This window comes from Mustela lutreola, chromosome 7, assembly GCF_030435805.1.
Source record: "Mustela lutreola isolate mMusLut2 chromosome 7, mMusLut2.pri, whole genome shotgun sequence".
Lineage (NCBI taxonomy): Eukaryota > Metazoa > Chordata > Mammalia > Carnivora > Mustelidae > Mustela > Mustela lutreola.
The window spans coordinates 140,131,909-140,147,984 of record NC_081296.1 but is presented as its reverse complement, the minus strand read 5'-3'; the positions used below and the strand labels follow the sequence as shown (position 1 = coordinate 140,147,984).

The 16,076-nt window shown below is 51.8% G+C and overlaps 1 protein-coding gene across 8 annotated transcripts in view; it reads right to left on the bottom strand.

Moving 5' to 3' along the window:
* The window catches only part of DPF3 (double PHD fingers 3), a 298,094-nt gene that overhangs the window by 89,000 nt on the left and 193,018 nt on the right, over window positions 1-16,076 (bottom strand). For all 8 annotated transcript variants that reach the window (XR_009355845.1, XR_009355844.1, XM_059182919.1 and 5 more), the window contains exon 6: window positions 12,648-12,726. Coding sequence is in view for 6 of the 8 variants with exons in the window: in XM_059182919.1 (XP_059038902.1) it covers window positions 12,648-12,726 (79 nt within the window). In the remaining 2 variants the exon portion in view is untranslated. The remainder of the gene's footprint in view (window positions 1-12,647; window positions 12,727-16,076) is intronic.

Here is a 16,076-nt window from a genome sequence, read left to right as displayed (position 1 = left end):
CTGTCAAGTTGCAGAAATAGTGCTTGCCCACTACCCCATCCAGGGGCCGGATTCTCCAGGTAGCACCTCCCGCCTGGAGTTATGAATACCTTCAGTGTTGCCCCAGAATACCTACAGCGCCCCCCTCCCCGCTCCAAGCCCACCCCGCTGGCACCCTGTCTGGGGGAGCAGGGTGCAGAGAGGAGGCGGTGGCGGAGGAGGAGGGCGGGGAATCAGGGGCAGTTTGTGCGAACAAAGCCGGCTGCCGCAGACAGCAGAATCCTTCCTGCAGGGGAGAAGCAGCCGCCTTCCCCACTGATAACTTAATGACTCTGGCACATTTTCATCAGCCCAACTTGGAGCACGCAGTGGGTATCTGAGCCAGTGGTTTCCGAGAGACTGAAAGCAATTACAGGATGAGCGTCCAACGACAAAGCCTGGGCCTTGGGAGTCACCGGGCTGCATCTCATTCCCAGTTCTGCCCCGTGGCACTTTTCACACGACCCGAGGATGCTACTTCCCTCTCTCTGCAGCTCCACTTCCTCGGTCTGTAAAATCGACCCAGCAGTGCCTGTCCGCCGCCGAGGCCTCCAGACCGTCACACTTACAGACTGCGAGGCAGGCACACGGTCCCGCGCGGGAGTTCCGAGCGGCCCACGAGATAAGGATTGTCGGCCCCACTTTACAGATGGGGAAACTGAGTCTGAGGGCGTTGAAGCAACTCCCTCAAGGGCAGGGCAGGATTTGAACTCAGGTCTGCCTGGCTTTGAAGCACGTGACTGAACAATGTGCTATCCTCCACCGGGACGCCCCTGCCACTGCCTGGGGCTGACCTCCACGGCCCCTCGCCCTCTGTCTCTGGTTTGGCCGGCGGGAGGCGCAGACAGAAGAACGGCAGGTGAGAGGAGGAAGATGGGGATTTGTGCCCTGCCCTCCCTGCTGGGGCAGCGTGCTGGCACGGGCACCATCTACCCTCCCTCGTCCTGGGCGCCGTGTTCCTCCCCCTGCCCCTTGGCACCTTCCCCCTCTCCCTGCCGGCACTTGCTATCGGGCCCACATCTCCTTCATCGTCCTGTCAGTCGCTGCCCGCCCCTTCAGCTCTTCTGAGTAGAATCCTATGTCCCACTGGGCCCAGGACGGATACGCAAGGAGGCCCATCTGACAAGGGAATCATACGCTGCCAGACCGGGTCATAGACATTGGGGGCTCCCCATGCCTTCCTGACTTCTCTCCGCAGAACCATGTGGGGGATGGAGGAATGCCCGCGACCAGTCCCCCGGGTAGGGAGAAGCCCCAGTGAGGAAAGCCCTGCGGGACTCAGCGTGGGATAAAACTCGGAGGCTACTTCAAAAAGCCACCAGGGCAGACTTGCTCGTGGTGGGGTATTAATCCCTACGACTATTTTTAATGCCGAGGCCTTAAAGAGCCAACGATGGCTCCACGGACCCAAATGAGGAGGGGAGCCCGGGTCCTGCAGTGTCTGAGCATCAAGAGGCCCCCCTTGGACAAGTCCCAGGGGGCTCTTCCTCCTGGTCCAGATGTCCAAGACCCAGACACGTTGGGTGGCCTTTGGGAGGCCGGGGATCTGGCCCTGGCTCTCCTACTCACTAGCTATGCACCTGTGGACAAACCCCATACTTCTCTGGGCCTTGGTTTCCCCAACTGTAAAACAGGACAGCTGAATCAAATGATCTCAAAGTCCTTTGATTCTAGCACTTGGTGATTCTCTGTTTTCTCTGGGCTGAGGCCTGTATGCCTCAGCAACTAGTCCCTGGACCCCGAGAGGAAATCAGTGTCAGCTCTCGGCCTTAGGACCCACCCAGGGCAGCCTACATCCCTATCCCCATCCCCCAACCAACCCAGGTCGGCAGCTGCCTTCCTGTGGCTTCGTTTCTTCTTCCAGGCCACACTTGGTGCTTCTTTGAAACGGAGTTCTTCCGGATAGAAGCACAGCGGGGATGGAATACGGGTGGGATGTAACATCCTGATTTTTCAAAGCCACATTCCTTGGGGTCTGGCACGGACCCATGTATTAGGAATGAGCCCAGAGACAGGATCTATCAAATGCCAGTGATCCGCAAGTCCTGTGTCTTCAATGAGGGAGGGCATTCTGCTTATTTCAGGAATTTGCTGTATACTGAATGTGACTCTGGTTTTTAAAAAACAGGAAGAATGGAGACAAGCAACAAGCCTTCCATTTCTAAATACTATATAACCCGATTTCAGATCCCCAGCAGAGAATGCAGAAACTCCCAAAACCAAAGCATTAAGTGTGTTAGTGGGACTCTTCCCTGCCTCGCTGAGAAGCAGGGTAGCAGAACTCTAGTGAACTCTGGGATCTGCCTGGCTGGGCGACCTTGGGCAAGTTACTTAATCTCTCCAAACCTTGGTTTCCTGGTCTGGAAAATGGGGCTGATGACAGTTCACATCTCACCTGGGTGTTATGAGAACTGAAAGAGCTCATCCTTGGGAAGTACTCAACACAGTGACGGCCTTACGCCCACTCAACGTAAGGCGTGCTTGCTAGCTTCTCTGGTCCCTGACGCCTCCAGCAGGCAGGGCACAGAACAGAACTGGGGACCCAAGCTCTACTTTCCTAACTTGGCATTTAAAAAAAAAAATAAATATTTATTGAGCACAACTATGAACCAGACAGTGAGCTGTTTTTGCACACAGTCTCATTTAACCCTCTGGGAAACCCTCTAAGGTTAATCTTATTGTGCTCACTTGACACAAAAAGAAAGCAAAGCTCAGAGAGGTTTGGGGATTTGCCCAAGGTCACAGCCAGGAAGGGATGTAGCAAAGATTCAAATCCTGGAGTTCTGACTCAAGAACCGCCTCCTGGGGTCCCCTTGCAGAGACCGTATCTTCAGCCCTTATTCTGGTGTGTCCTACCCTGGCACGTCCTTAATCTACTTAAAGGACAAAATATAATTCTGTTTTTAATCATGCATTTAAAATTACCTAAATAATAAATGTAAATGTCAACATTTTCGGGGAAAATAAACAAAGAAATGTTAAAAAAAATAAAAATTAGACATGTTACCATAAAGTATGGCAGCCCCCAGATCTGGAAATGTGGCTAGGGTGCTCTCCCTCAGGCTCTCCACAGGAACATCTGCCATCAACTCTGCCTCAGATGCAGATGGGGCTTTATTTGGGAGTCCCGACCTACCCGGTGTGTCCCACTGGCCTTTCCCTGAGGTAGACCCCCATCCACTTACAGCATCCACATAAGTGCCTTGCTTCCTTTGGGGAACCAAATGCCCATTAGCATGTGGTGAATATTGCTGCCTGGATGTCCTACTAGTTCCACATACTCCTGTGTCCGTTTCCTCATTCCCCAAAATTAACTTCTCCTCTAGAATATTCCAGTTAAGCCTCCTCATGTCTTCATGACCCAAGCTCAAGACTTCGATAGCTCCTCCCTCTCGCTTGGACCCCACATCCCATTCTGCAGGATTTTCACTCATAAAGTCTCTCCAGTTGGCCCCATCTACTTTGTCCTTGCTGTCACCACCATCCAGACTTCACATCTTCTCCTATCTCCTTCTCAGCCCTCAGGCTATAGGCTCTCTGCCCTGAATACACCTTTCCAGAACACACCTTTCTGGGATCATCATGTTCACAAGTGATGATGCAGGCCCACCTCTAAGCAAATCAGCCTGCCATTCCCAGTACCCTTGTCCCATGCTGAACCCCCCAGTCTTCCTACCCCAGTGCTCTGTTCTGGCCAAGCTGGTCTCTCCCCATCCTGCTCTGTGCATCCCACACTCCTGCACATTTTGGGAGCAACCACTGTACTAGGGCTGGGATGCAGGGTGAATGTAGCATACCTCCTGCCCTCCAGAGGCTCACAGTCCAGCCCAAAGAACTGACAGACTGCCATCATCCAGTGTGACAGGTGGTGGCCTACACAAGGTAAGACAGATCCCAGGAAAAGGTGAGTGACAGGAGAGGGGGGAGACACTGTAGAGTGGGGGAGGGAGGCATTGCTGACTGGGATCCAATCCTGGCTCCACCAATTTTTTTTGGTGGGTGACCTCAGGAAAGCTAATTAACCCCTCTTCTCCCCAGTCCCCTTATCTGTAGGATGGAGGTGACCAGACCATCTGTCTCATGGCACTTCTGTGAGGGTTCAAGAATTAATATAGATAAAAACCCACAGAACGTTCCAGGCCCATAATATAAGTCCACGAACTTCTGCTATTATTGCTATTACCCCGCTGGTCTGCCACCACCAACTCCCACACATACTCCTCCCTCCGGGGAGAATAAATTCAATTCAACACACATTCACGCAAGCCCTGCTTGACCTCCTAGGGAAGCAGCTTCTGACACAGCAGCTCCTGCCCCCCGCCCACCACTCCCTCCCCTGAATCCCGACAGCGCTCTCTACCTACTCAGTGAACTATACCTGGCCGGGTGTTATCTCTGTGATAGCGGCCTTATCTTTCCAACTCTACTGGAGATGGAGGACAGAAGGAACCAGCGAAGGAGGAAGAAACATTCATTAAGCATATCCCAGGTGCAAACATTTTTATATCCATCATCGCACGTGCCTTTCCCAACCATGCACCATCCCCACTCCACACCTGGACCTGGAGCCTCCCAGCAGCAAAACGATTATTTCAAAAGGTCCCAGGTAACAAGCGAACAACCAGCAGAACCGCCATTTGACCTCGGCTTTTTCTCACTCCAAAGTCAGGTCACGTCCCTCTTCACAGAGCTCTCTCTCTCTCTCTCACCTGGGCGGCCCTGACCTTGCTGCCCACTTCCCTTACCCCCGACTGCGACTGGAAGTGAGACACATCAAAGGCTGTGCCCCAGGCCCTTTGACCTCACAATTCCACTCCTAGGAAATCATGAAAGCATTATGCAAAGATACAGCCTCAATATTGTTGGCAATAGTGAACAAACTTTAAACTGTCTAAATGTCCAACAAGCGGAACACGGCTGGAGCAAACTGGGGCGTGCCCACTTGATGGGACACCATATAGCCCTCCAATGTCATTAACATGCCTTTACTGACCTAAAGCGATGCTTCCCATGTACTGTTGAGTGGGGGGATGGGTGAAAACGGTTTGTACCATGGTTTGCACACATGCGCGCGCACGTGTGTGCATGTGTATGTCTGTGTGCCTGTGTGTGTGTGTGTGTGTGTGTGTACAGAGAGACGGAGATAGAATCCTCAAATGGTATACAAAACCAAAACGGAAGCTATCTCTCAGGAGAAAGCTTATGGGTGATTTTTATTTCTCCTTTATGCATATCTATGATTTCTGATTTTTCTGCAATGAGTAGGTATTATTTCCATAGAAAAGATCATTAAAAAAAAAAACTGCTGCCCATTTTCATATCTATCCTGTTACTGGTCCTCTGCATCTTGGTAGGAATTATTTGCCACCAAGTTTGCATTCAGGAACGGCTAGCTGAGCATCGGCTCTGGCTGGAGGACAAAATAATTCAAGAGGGCGTGGGCTACAGCTCAGAAAAGGCAAACCAAGTCCTTGAGAGCCCAGAGGTGCGGGCCAAGGGGGGGGAGGGCAGGGCAGGCCACAGGAGCAAGGAAGGAGAGACAGGCAGGTGTGAGGGGAACGGAGAGAAAAGCGGGCAGCTTCTCTTCAGCCCTGCCTACGGGACCGCCCTGCTGGGACACCGTGCAACCTGTGTCCGTGACAGGATGGCATTTAAATATTTAAAAAGATCCAGCTTTGCCATAACAAATGCACTCAATCTCCAGGGATCAATCCCATGCCACTGGCCCTGCTCCACAAATCAAGTTTCTGGGGCACGGAGCCTTCCTCACCCTCCCCTGCCGCACCCCATGCAAGGACCCGCAAGATAATAGCGCGGACAACTGAGTGATGAGCCCGGCTTCCCTTCGGTGACAGGGGCAGCCAGCCTGAAGGCCGCGTTATTGGCTTTTCCACTGCAGCTCGAAGCTAAAAGCACATGAGCCTTAGAGAATGTGGGGCCTTAATGCCCTCAAAAGGAAAAAAAAAAAAAAAAATTTTTTTTAATAAGACTGCAATAGTCATCTGATTCTCCCGGTACATTCAGGTAAGGGGGAATCCAGAGTAATTTTAGGAAGTTGAGGTCAAGCAGATTTTCTGAGACTACGTCGGGTGCAAGCTGCGTCTGGCCCATTTGCCAGTCCACCCAGCCCACAGCCCCCCTCAGCCTGCTAATGTGATGGTCCGACATCTTGTCTCCAGGGAGAAGAGACTCATCGTTAAGCCACTGCCTGGAAAGAAAGGAGCCCATGGCGTGGGGAAGGGGTGCTGATGGGGGAGGTCGAGATACTCAAGAAAGGAGACCCCTCATTGACGAATCAGGAAAGTGACGTCCTCACCCCTGAAGGGTAGAACCAGGACCATACCCCCAGACTTTTTGCTTTTCCTCCCAAACCCTTCTCCCTCCAGGATTCCACCACCAAGAATGGCAGGAAGGAACCCCAAACCCTATTCTGAAACTGCCCCATTTAGACATAGTTAACCCCCACTGAATTTCTAGAAGGGAGGCAACACCGCAAAGTGGCCATGATTTCAGTCACGGGCCACACAATCAAAAACACATGCCTGTAGGGGGAGAGGTGGTGGAGACCAAGGTTTTTACTGATCTGGAGACTGAGTTGGGTGACCCCACTCCTGGAGTGTGAGTACCAGACAGCACTCAGCTGAGTCATGCTCCCGGGAGGGCTCTGACCATGCCTATTTGCCTTTTGTTACTAATCCACTCTAATGCCCCAGTTTGGGGGAGAGGGTGATTTTAATAGATTTAAATGTAAAAGGCTTAAAAGTGTATAATCTATTCCGTTCCTGCCAGCCTGACGCCTAGAAGCCATCTGTTACCAGTGGACATGGCTTCATCTCATAAGTGAGATGTATGGGATCATTAATTCACTTCTGGTTGTTCTTTAGAGATGGGGAGACAGGGTGGGCGGAGGGGCGGAGGGAGAGGGGAGAGAGAATCCTAAGCAGTCTCCACGGCCAGTGAGGAGCCGACTCGGGGCCCAGTCTCATGACCCTGAGATCATGACCTGCGCCAAAATCAAGAGTCAGACACTCAACCAACTGAGCCACTGAGGCGCTCCATTAATTCACTTTCAAAGGTTTATTTATTTATTTATTTATTTGAGGCAGGGGAGGGGCAGAGGGGGCGAGATAGAGAGAGAATCTTAAGCAGACCTCGAGCTGAGCGCAGAGCCCAATGCGGGGCTTGATCTCATAATCCTGAGATCACAACCGAAGCCAAAACGAAGAGTCAGACGCTTAACTGGCTGTGCCACCCAGGCACCCCTAATTCACTTTTAAAACATGTTTTTTCCTCAACTCTCAGGAGAGCCAAACTCCAGGGTAGGAGGGCATATTTTCCCAGCAGTATGTGTGGACACGTCCCTTCACCTCTCTGCACCCTGGTTTCTTCATACTAAAGCGAGGTCAACTGCCCCTGCCTCTCAAGGTTACGGTGAGGACTTACAGAGACCACGCACGGAACGGGCTCGGCACCGCGCTCCGCACGCTGTAAGCGCTGTAAGCGCTGTGAGCAGGCGTTATCACCGCGATCCGAAAAAACTGGGAACAAAAGACAAGCGCTGGCAAGGCTGTGGAGAAACTGGAACACTTGGACGCTGCTGGTGAGAATGCAAAATGGTGCAGCTGCTCTGGAAAATAGTACGAAGGTGCCTCAAAAAACTAAAAATAGAATTGCCACAGGCTCCAGCAATCCCACTTCTGGGTATTTGTCCAAAAGAACGGAAATCAGGATCTCAAAGAATTAGCACTCCCAGGTTCATGGCAGCACTATTCGCAGTAGCCAAGATGTGGAAACAACCTAATTGTCCATTAACAGATGCACTGATGACGAAAATTTGGTAGATCCATACAACAGAATATTCCCCATCTTTTAAAAAAGAAGGAATCCTTCAATATGCAACAGCATGAATGGATCTCGAGGACGTTGTGCTGGGTGAAAGAAGCCAGTCCCAGCAAAGCCAATACTGCGTGACTCCACTTACACAAGTAGCCAACCTCATAGCATCCGAGGGGGCAGTGGTGGTAGCTGGAGGCTGGTGGAGAAGGGGGTTAGGAAATCACTAAGCAATGGGCGGAAGGTTTCAGTCGAGGAAGATGAATAAGCCGTACACATCTTCTGCCCAGCACCGTGCCTGTATTCAGCAATATCTATCATACACTAAAAATGTATTAAGAAGGTAGGTGTTAAGTATTCTTTCTACAGTAAAATAAACTTAAAGTTAATTTTTTTTTTAATTTTTAAAGAAAAAACTGGGAATGGGCAGCTGGATGGCTCCGCCAGTTAAGTATCTGCCTTTGGCTCAGGTCATGATCCTGGGGACCCGGGATGGAGCCCTGCTCCGCGGAGAGCTTGCTTCACCCTCTCCCTCTGCCCCTCCCCGCTGCTTGCACTCTCTCACTCTCTCAATCAAATTTTTAAAATCTTTTTAAAAAAAGAAAAAAAGGAATAGAAAAGAAAAAAACTGGGAAAGAAAAAAAAAAAAAAAACCTCCATGACTCACGTTCATTGTGCCCAGGGAAAGGGGTAAATGGGAGCTTTGCTCCACTCTACATGGCTGCTGCTTAGAGACACAGTGTTCTCCCTTTCTGCCCTCTGAAAATCACCCCCCCACCACCACCATCCTCTCTCCTATGATGCTACTTGAACAAAGACAATGTCAAAGTAGGTCTCATCCAGAGTCAGTCCCAGTGATGCTGGGAGCCGCTGGAGAGAGAAGAGATAAACATTTAGAATGATTTTTAAAACATCCCAGTAGCCCAACCCAAGGATTGCTTTCGTATGTCTGTCTCCAGTTATCATCCCACCTCTAAAAGGGGGCTAATGATACTGTTAGGATTTAAAGCTATTAAGTAAATTAAGGCCAAGTGCTGGATTGCTGAGCTTTATATGGGACTGCTGAGTTTAGATCAATGCTGGGAAAAAAACGGGAAAGGAAAATTTCTAAAGAGACCAACTAAAACAGTGCGGCAAGCCTATGGCCATTGGCTTGGAGAATTCCTGAAGACTCTAGAACTTCCGGATGCCAAAAGCAGGGAACAATAAAAAGGCTAGAAGCCTTCGAATTTGAATGAAGTAGACCAGTCACTCTGAAAATTCAGAAGGAATTCCCCTGAGGAGCTCGCAAAAAATATAGGTTCCTGAGCCTGCTCCCCATGGTTCTGATGCAGAAAGTCCAGTATGAGGCCCAGGAATCACATTTTAATAAGCATCTTGGTTCCCTCCGTGCAGATGGCCCAGATCCACATTTCGACAAACATCGACAGCCTTCCCCACAAAGTCATAATCAGTTGCTCTGTGGATAAGAAACACTTTTCTTTGACAAGAGATTGAAACAGAAGAACCAGAATTTTACTCCTAAAGCTTGGTAAACATTAAGGATAATTACAGGGATTGGTTACTTGCTGGAAAATGAAGCATTCACGTACACACACACCACACAGACTGGGTAAAAAAATAAATTATGTTCAGATGATTTAGTACTTCTCTGAGATGGAATAAATTCGATGGCTGAGTGAAAGGCAACAGGCAAACTATCTATCAACTGAAGTTAGCAGCTAAGATAATATTTCAACCACCCATCCTGAGAGGGATGCTTGGACCAAGAACATTCTAGGACAACTACATTTAGGAATACAACCAAGAAGGGTTAAACATAATCACACCTGAAAGATAGCTATTACCACTCCACATATAAACCCAGGAGGAGGTGGCGGGGTATAAGGTGGCCTAATATTTTCATAAATAACTCTGGAGATGGAGTGGGGATTATGCAAATCAAACTATAGACAACACAACAATGGCAGGGATTGCAAATCTGCAGAGAATGAAATTCAACTACGGGGCAATGTCTTTAAATTTGCCTTTATTGAATCTTGTATATTGAAGTCACATATTATTGTATTTCTTTATTGAGACTCAATAGGGCTAAATGCAGAGTGATTTATGGAAGAAAGAATAATCAAATGCATGAAGTAGAAAGGGGCACGCACCTGGCGAGGCATGGGGTCAGGACAGGCCCGGCATGGAAGGTCGTGGGCATAGCGCACAGGGCAATGGGGGGGCAAGTACTTCAGTTCTCTACCCATACCGGCTGTTATTAAGAGCCGATGTGTAAAATACACAGGGAAGTGTGTCTGCTACTCTCAGGCTACTTGGCCTTGGTGTTACTTCCAGTGGGAGTGCTGAACTTAAATGTAAACCAGGAAGGGAATTTAGAGCAGGCCATCACAGAGGTTATGGGATGTGGCCCTAGATAATAAACCAAGAATGCAAGGGGACGTGAAAAGCACCCCCAGAATAGACAAAATACTCAATGGGCCTATTTCGGGGACAAAGATGCGTAAAAGATAAGGGGGCAAAAGACAAAATCTGCTAAAATGGAAAATTTAGCTCCTATTAAGGGAAAACAATCATTCAGAGCACAGTTGGAATCATGAAAGAAAGGGTTGTTTATAGTAACACCATCCCTGGGGACACTCAAGGAGGTGACCAGACACCTCTCTACTTAGGATCCATTAGAGATTATTAAAAGCATTCCTTGCTCCATTCGGGGGTGAAGGGTGGGCCTCATGACCTCTCCAAAGGTCATCCCTATCCCAAAGGATCATGTGTCTGAAGGGCACCAGATAAAAATAAAGTCTATTAATCACCAAGCTGCCACACAATTCCCTACGAGAGCCAGGAGAGAGAAGGGCAATCTACGGTAGACCGTGGCCCCCGAGGGAGGAGAAGGGAGGCCGGGGCTGCATGGGCAGAGCCAAGGAATCAGCCACTGAGACTTCCAGAAAGCCAACATCAGGCCTTTGGATAGTCCTCCGGAGCATCACGGGCTAAACAGAAGGAGGAAGAGACTGCGGGGAAGGGGACAGAAAAAGAGCGAATGGCCCTGGGAGCTCCTAATCACAGTGACAAGGGTTGGGGGAAGGACAGGACATAAGCACTCGGTGCAGAAAGAGGGGGCCAGGCAAGAGAGGGACACCCACAGAGGGTGCTCCATGGAGGTAACAGGCGAGGTAGAGGACGGTAGAAAAAGGAGTGAAGAGAGGAAGGGAGAGGTGGGTGAGGAAGGGCGTGCCAGGGGTGTCTGGGAAGTTATGGGATTATGGGCAGCAAGTCTCATGAAAACTGAAGAGATGGAGCAAAAAAGTAATCCCACTAGCTATGGGAGCAGAAAATCAGATCACAAAAATGAAGCTATTTAAGAGAGAAATTGAATGGCAGTGCCCCAGTCCCAAAGCAGCTGTTGGCATTCTTGGGGGCTGGGCGGCTCCAGCCAGACACAGCTGGAAAGTCCGCTCTGCGGGGGTCAGAAGGACCCTTCTCAGCCCGCAACCAGTCCCCAGAGGGCTCACGTGCTAGGGCTTCGGTGCAGCCGAACAAAACAGAGGCCCTTCCGGGAGGCAAGACCCAAGCCAAAGCAGGGACCTCTTGACTTCGCCCAGAGTCACCAGCCCCCGTGCCCTGCCTCCTCTTGGCTCTGGAACAAAACCGCTGTGGGACGGAGATGTTACCTGCAAGAGTTGTCTCGTGAGTGCCATCGGTACGGTGTATTAAGCAGCCAAATGGGGGTCATGGAGTTTGAGTTCTTCTAGCAAAATGTTCTCCAACCAGCTGTCACCCCACCAGGCACAGAACAACTTTTTGAAATCAAAAGAGGCCAGTGAAGAGGGAGGAAAGGAGCACCAGCCCCGATGTGCTCCCTGAGCCCCGTCTCCCCCATTTGCCCTCTGCTTCCACAGCGAATGCGGACACCGCCAGATGCCGGCGGAAGGAACCACCGAGCCACAGCCCTGCCCGAGCCACCTCGCTGCCCTTCCCCCGTGGCCCAGCTCTGCGTCCTTGGAGCAGAAAAGACATGAAGGGAAGATGGTCAGGGAGTGTGGTTTCTAGGGCAGTCCCTGCTGTGAAACGAGCAGATGGCGCCCCAAGCAGTGAGAGATATCTAGGGCAAGGATTTTAAACCCACCACCCAACGCTCCGGTAGGTGAGAGAGACAACAGTGTTCCAGCCAAGAGCAATCCCTCGGAGCTGAAGGGTCAATCCCTGCTCCCTGCCCCAGCCCCGTCTGCACCCCCTAAACCAGGACCAGCCAGTCCTTGCCCAAGCGGTGCCTCTGAAGCAAGCAAGAAAGGCCGGAGATGGACCTCCAGGGGGCCATTTATTAAGCTAAGTCGTCGTCCGAGGAAGATTCGTAACTTGCCCTACCTGGGACAGGAGAGAGAGAAGGAAATGAAAGAGAAACATGAAAAGCCAAAGGAGCCAAGCACCTTTGTCGGAGGAGTTTGAGTTATGCTTTTGTTTGTAACTCTCTGAAACAGAGAAAGAAACAGAGGATGAATCTGAGAGAGAGAGAGCTCACCAGAAGAAAGCCACGGTGGAAGAGCTGCCAGAGACAGGAGGCCGGCACCCCTGGCTGGCTTCTCCCTCACGCACAAACACCTGAGTGGGCGAAGCCTTGACCAGAGGCAACAAGAAATGGTGCCTTGGCAGCAGGCATGCGAGCTGGGGGGCAGGCCCAAGAGGGGGAGCCAGCGAGGCTGAGGCTGGGGGTGCGACAGCCAGGGAAGCACAGGGAAAGGGGTGCGGGGTCGGGGGGGCAGGGTCAGGAAGGCAGCCCTGGCCGTACTTACTGTCACAGACGTAAGGTTTGTCATGGTCTTCCTGAGAGGCGGCATCGTGCCTCCTCCGGCCACCTGCCGAGCCACGGGCCTGGGGAGACAAGGAACCGGGATGCCCGTTATGGAGATGCTCGCTACGGCTCCTGAGCTCTTCCTCTGTGAGGCCCCGAGCGCTTCACCTACATCTCTTCCTCTGGTCTTCCTCACAGCCTTTGAACCAATACCAACCCCATTTTATAGCCTGGAAACGGAGGCCCAGAGAGGTCAGGGAACTTGCTCCGGAGCACTCAGCTACTCACCCACGTCATCTCATGAAATGCTCACAACTCCAAGAGAGGTACTACTTTTCTCCCCATTTTACAGATCGGGAGACTGAGGCAACCCCAGGTTAAGTAGCTCGCCCAGGGTCCCTCCACTATGAAGTGCGGAGCCAGGACGTAAACTCACAACAGTCTGACTGCAAAAGCCTTCATCTTCCCCATCCTTGTTCTCTATGGTTGCCACAGGGACCTCCTCCTCCTGCTGCCTATCCTTCTAGCATCATCGGCCCCACATGGAGATGCCCACCCTGCTCCCTTCAGCCGACCGGATGATGGAGGCCTGGAGCAGGGAGTGTGACTGCAGTCATCACCCCGGGCTCTCGCCCCAGGCTCACACAGTCCTCTTCAAGTCTCTCAGGGGCCAGCCAGGCCTGGAATCCAGTCCGGGCATGGCGGTGAGCTCTCCTCAGCCCTCTCCCCTGCTCCTCCTGGGGGTGATCGTCACCCTGCGGGCATCTCCAGAAAGAGCCGGCCCAGCCTGGGGCGGGGGTGGGAAGCATTCCACTTCCAGGGGTGGAGGAGAGCAGCCAGAGAGGGTGCTGGCAGCGTGGCAGCCCCGGGACAGCGGCTGCAAGAACGTGGCAAGGTTTATTTTTAAACCTTTGTAAGTCCCACACGGTCATGTGGGTAGCACCCCGGCCGCCTCCAGGTCATTCTCTGGTAATGAGTAGCAGTAAACTCCCAGCCAGGGAAAGGGCCTGCTGAGGGCTTTGGGGACAGAGAAGGGGCCGCAGCAGATGAGAAATAAAACATGGCAGCCACCTGGGGTGCAGGGGAAACGGGGCAGTCCCTGGGGCTGGGCCTGGACAAGCGGCCCTGGGGACTTCAGGGCCAAAAGGACTGTGATGCTCACACACACACACACACACACACACACACACACACTCTCACTCACTTGCGGGGGATTTCACAGCGGAAAGGCCTGTACCCCAGGCCTGCGATGTTCACACGCTCTCACAAAACACGCACTCTTCACAGTCAACACCACCTGCCAAGCTACCACCTCCGCTGCCTCCTCAGCGCATCTCTCTCCAAAACAAATTACGAAATTCCTCCTCCCTGCTTCCCTCCCTCCCACCGCTTTGCCTCGCTGCCTCCCCAGCCCCCACCCAAGCCAGCGGCCCCCAGTAGCCGCCCGCCGCCCCCCCCAACCCCGGCCCTCATTACTCAGAGTTGACCGGCAGGGGGAGCTGTGAGGTGCTGCGGTCACCAGGGGGCACAGACAGGCCTCGGCGACAACGACCACGACGACAGGGAGGGAGGTCACACTCAGCTGCCCCCCTCCACGCCCCCATGGTGAAGCCAGGGACAGCTTGACGTGCGCAGCCCGCAGCCCTGTCACAGCCGCCTGCAGCAGGTGAAAGCAAGTCAAGCAGAATGACGAGCCAACAGCCGACGCGGGGAAGGGGCTCTGAGACTAAAAATACCGCCTGGGCCAAGAGGAGGGGAAGCGCGCACTCGTGGGGGAGCTGCCAGCGGAAGGGGGAGGGCCCCCGCTGAGAGCCAGGGCTGGATCTCACCCCGCAGGACAGATCAGCACCGTGGCTTCCACACTCTCCCTGAGCCTTGGTTTCCTCAACTGCAAAATGGGTACACGCAAGGGAATCGCTCAAACTTGGAAACTCAGAATCCCGCTAGTTTGCTCAGATGTCACCTCCCCCGAGAAGCCCTCCCTGACCAACCTAGATCCATTCATAGCCTCTCCATCATTCTCTTTCCCCTGCCCAGCTATATGTTTGGTCCCGACACTTAGCGTGGTCTGACATTATATTATACATGTTTTTGCTGTACCTGTTGATCTGTCTCCCGAATAAGAGCTGGAAAACGTCTACTTGGGCCGCACTATATTCAGAACCTGATACGGGGCCTGCCACTTAAGACGCATTTAATAAGCCTGGGCTGAATCAGTTGGTCCATCAGTCAGTCTCCGAGTCGGCCATCTTTGGTTCTCCTTCATTCTTTATATCAAAATGCTGTTGTTTCTTCCTTCAAAGGCCATCTTAGACTTTGCATTTCCCTTCTGTTCCACATTTTAATCCAGGAGCCCATCCACTGACCCTGAGCTGCTCAAAGAACCCACCAGCTGGGGTTCTACCTCTGCACTGCCCTTCCCAGTCCACCCTGGGACTCCCAGATCAGTTCCGGTCACTCATTCATTCATTCATTGCCATCTAACACCCACTGACACACCCAACAGCAACCTAGTGCCAATCTTCTCAGGTTCCTCACGTGCTCATATATGATCCCTGCCACTGACCAGCCTCTCCTCTGCCGCCCACAGTGCTCCGCGGTTTTGCCCCACTAACATCCCACTCCTCCAAGAACTTGCCTCCCGCCAGACCAAGGAGTAAAAAGAACATCAGCTTTAAAGTCAGACAGGCATGGGTTTAATCACCAGGCATGTGTCTGTAAACAAGTTACTTCTCTAGGTTTTCATTTTCTCAGCTGTAAAATGGGCACAGCAACACCTTTAGTGCAGAGTTGCTGAGAGGGTTTGCGCTAAGAGTGTGTGAAACCGCAGGGGACAGAGCCACATCCACAGGAAGTGCTTGATAAATTACGTCCCCTTCTTGTCCAAGCTGATTTCTTCTCTCTCCTCTGAACTTTTATTGCATTTGGTTAGCGCACAGGCAGAAGCCTGCTGTTTTCTAATTGTATCATGGCCATTCACATTTTCTCCTCAATTTAATCCCAAGGTCCTTAGGAGCAAAGACGGCATTTCACACTTTGGTACGAACACCCAACACTTAGATCAATGTTGGGCACAGAGCATCCCAAGCTCTCTTACATGTATCAGGTCAGTTCATTCCTACCGTACACCATGAGTTACAGAAAGTAATACTATTCCCATCGGCACATGATGAGACCAGCTCCTAAGGTTTGTGACTCATCCACAGTCACAGAATCAGTAGAAGGAGCACAGCCTAGGTTCTAGACTCTATTCTGTAAAACTTTGGGAAGCTGACTGTCCAAAAGAAACCAGTCCTCCCTCTCTGAGAATTGTCCATCCCACTCCACTCCTCCCCACCCCACCTCCCATTCAGACACTGGTAAACCTTGATTAAGACAGCCTTGATTGTACCACGTGGCCCGGCCCCACTGGCCTCAGTTGATTGGCTGG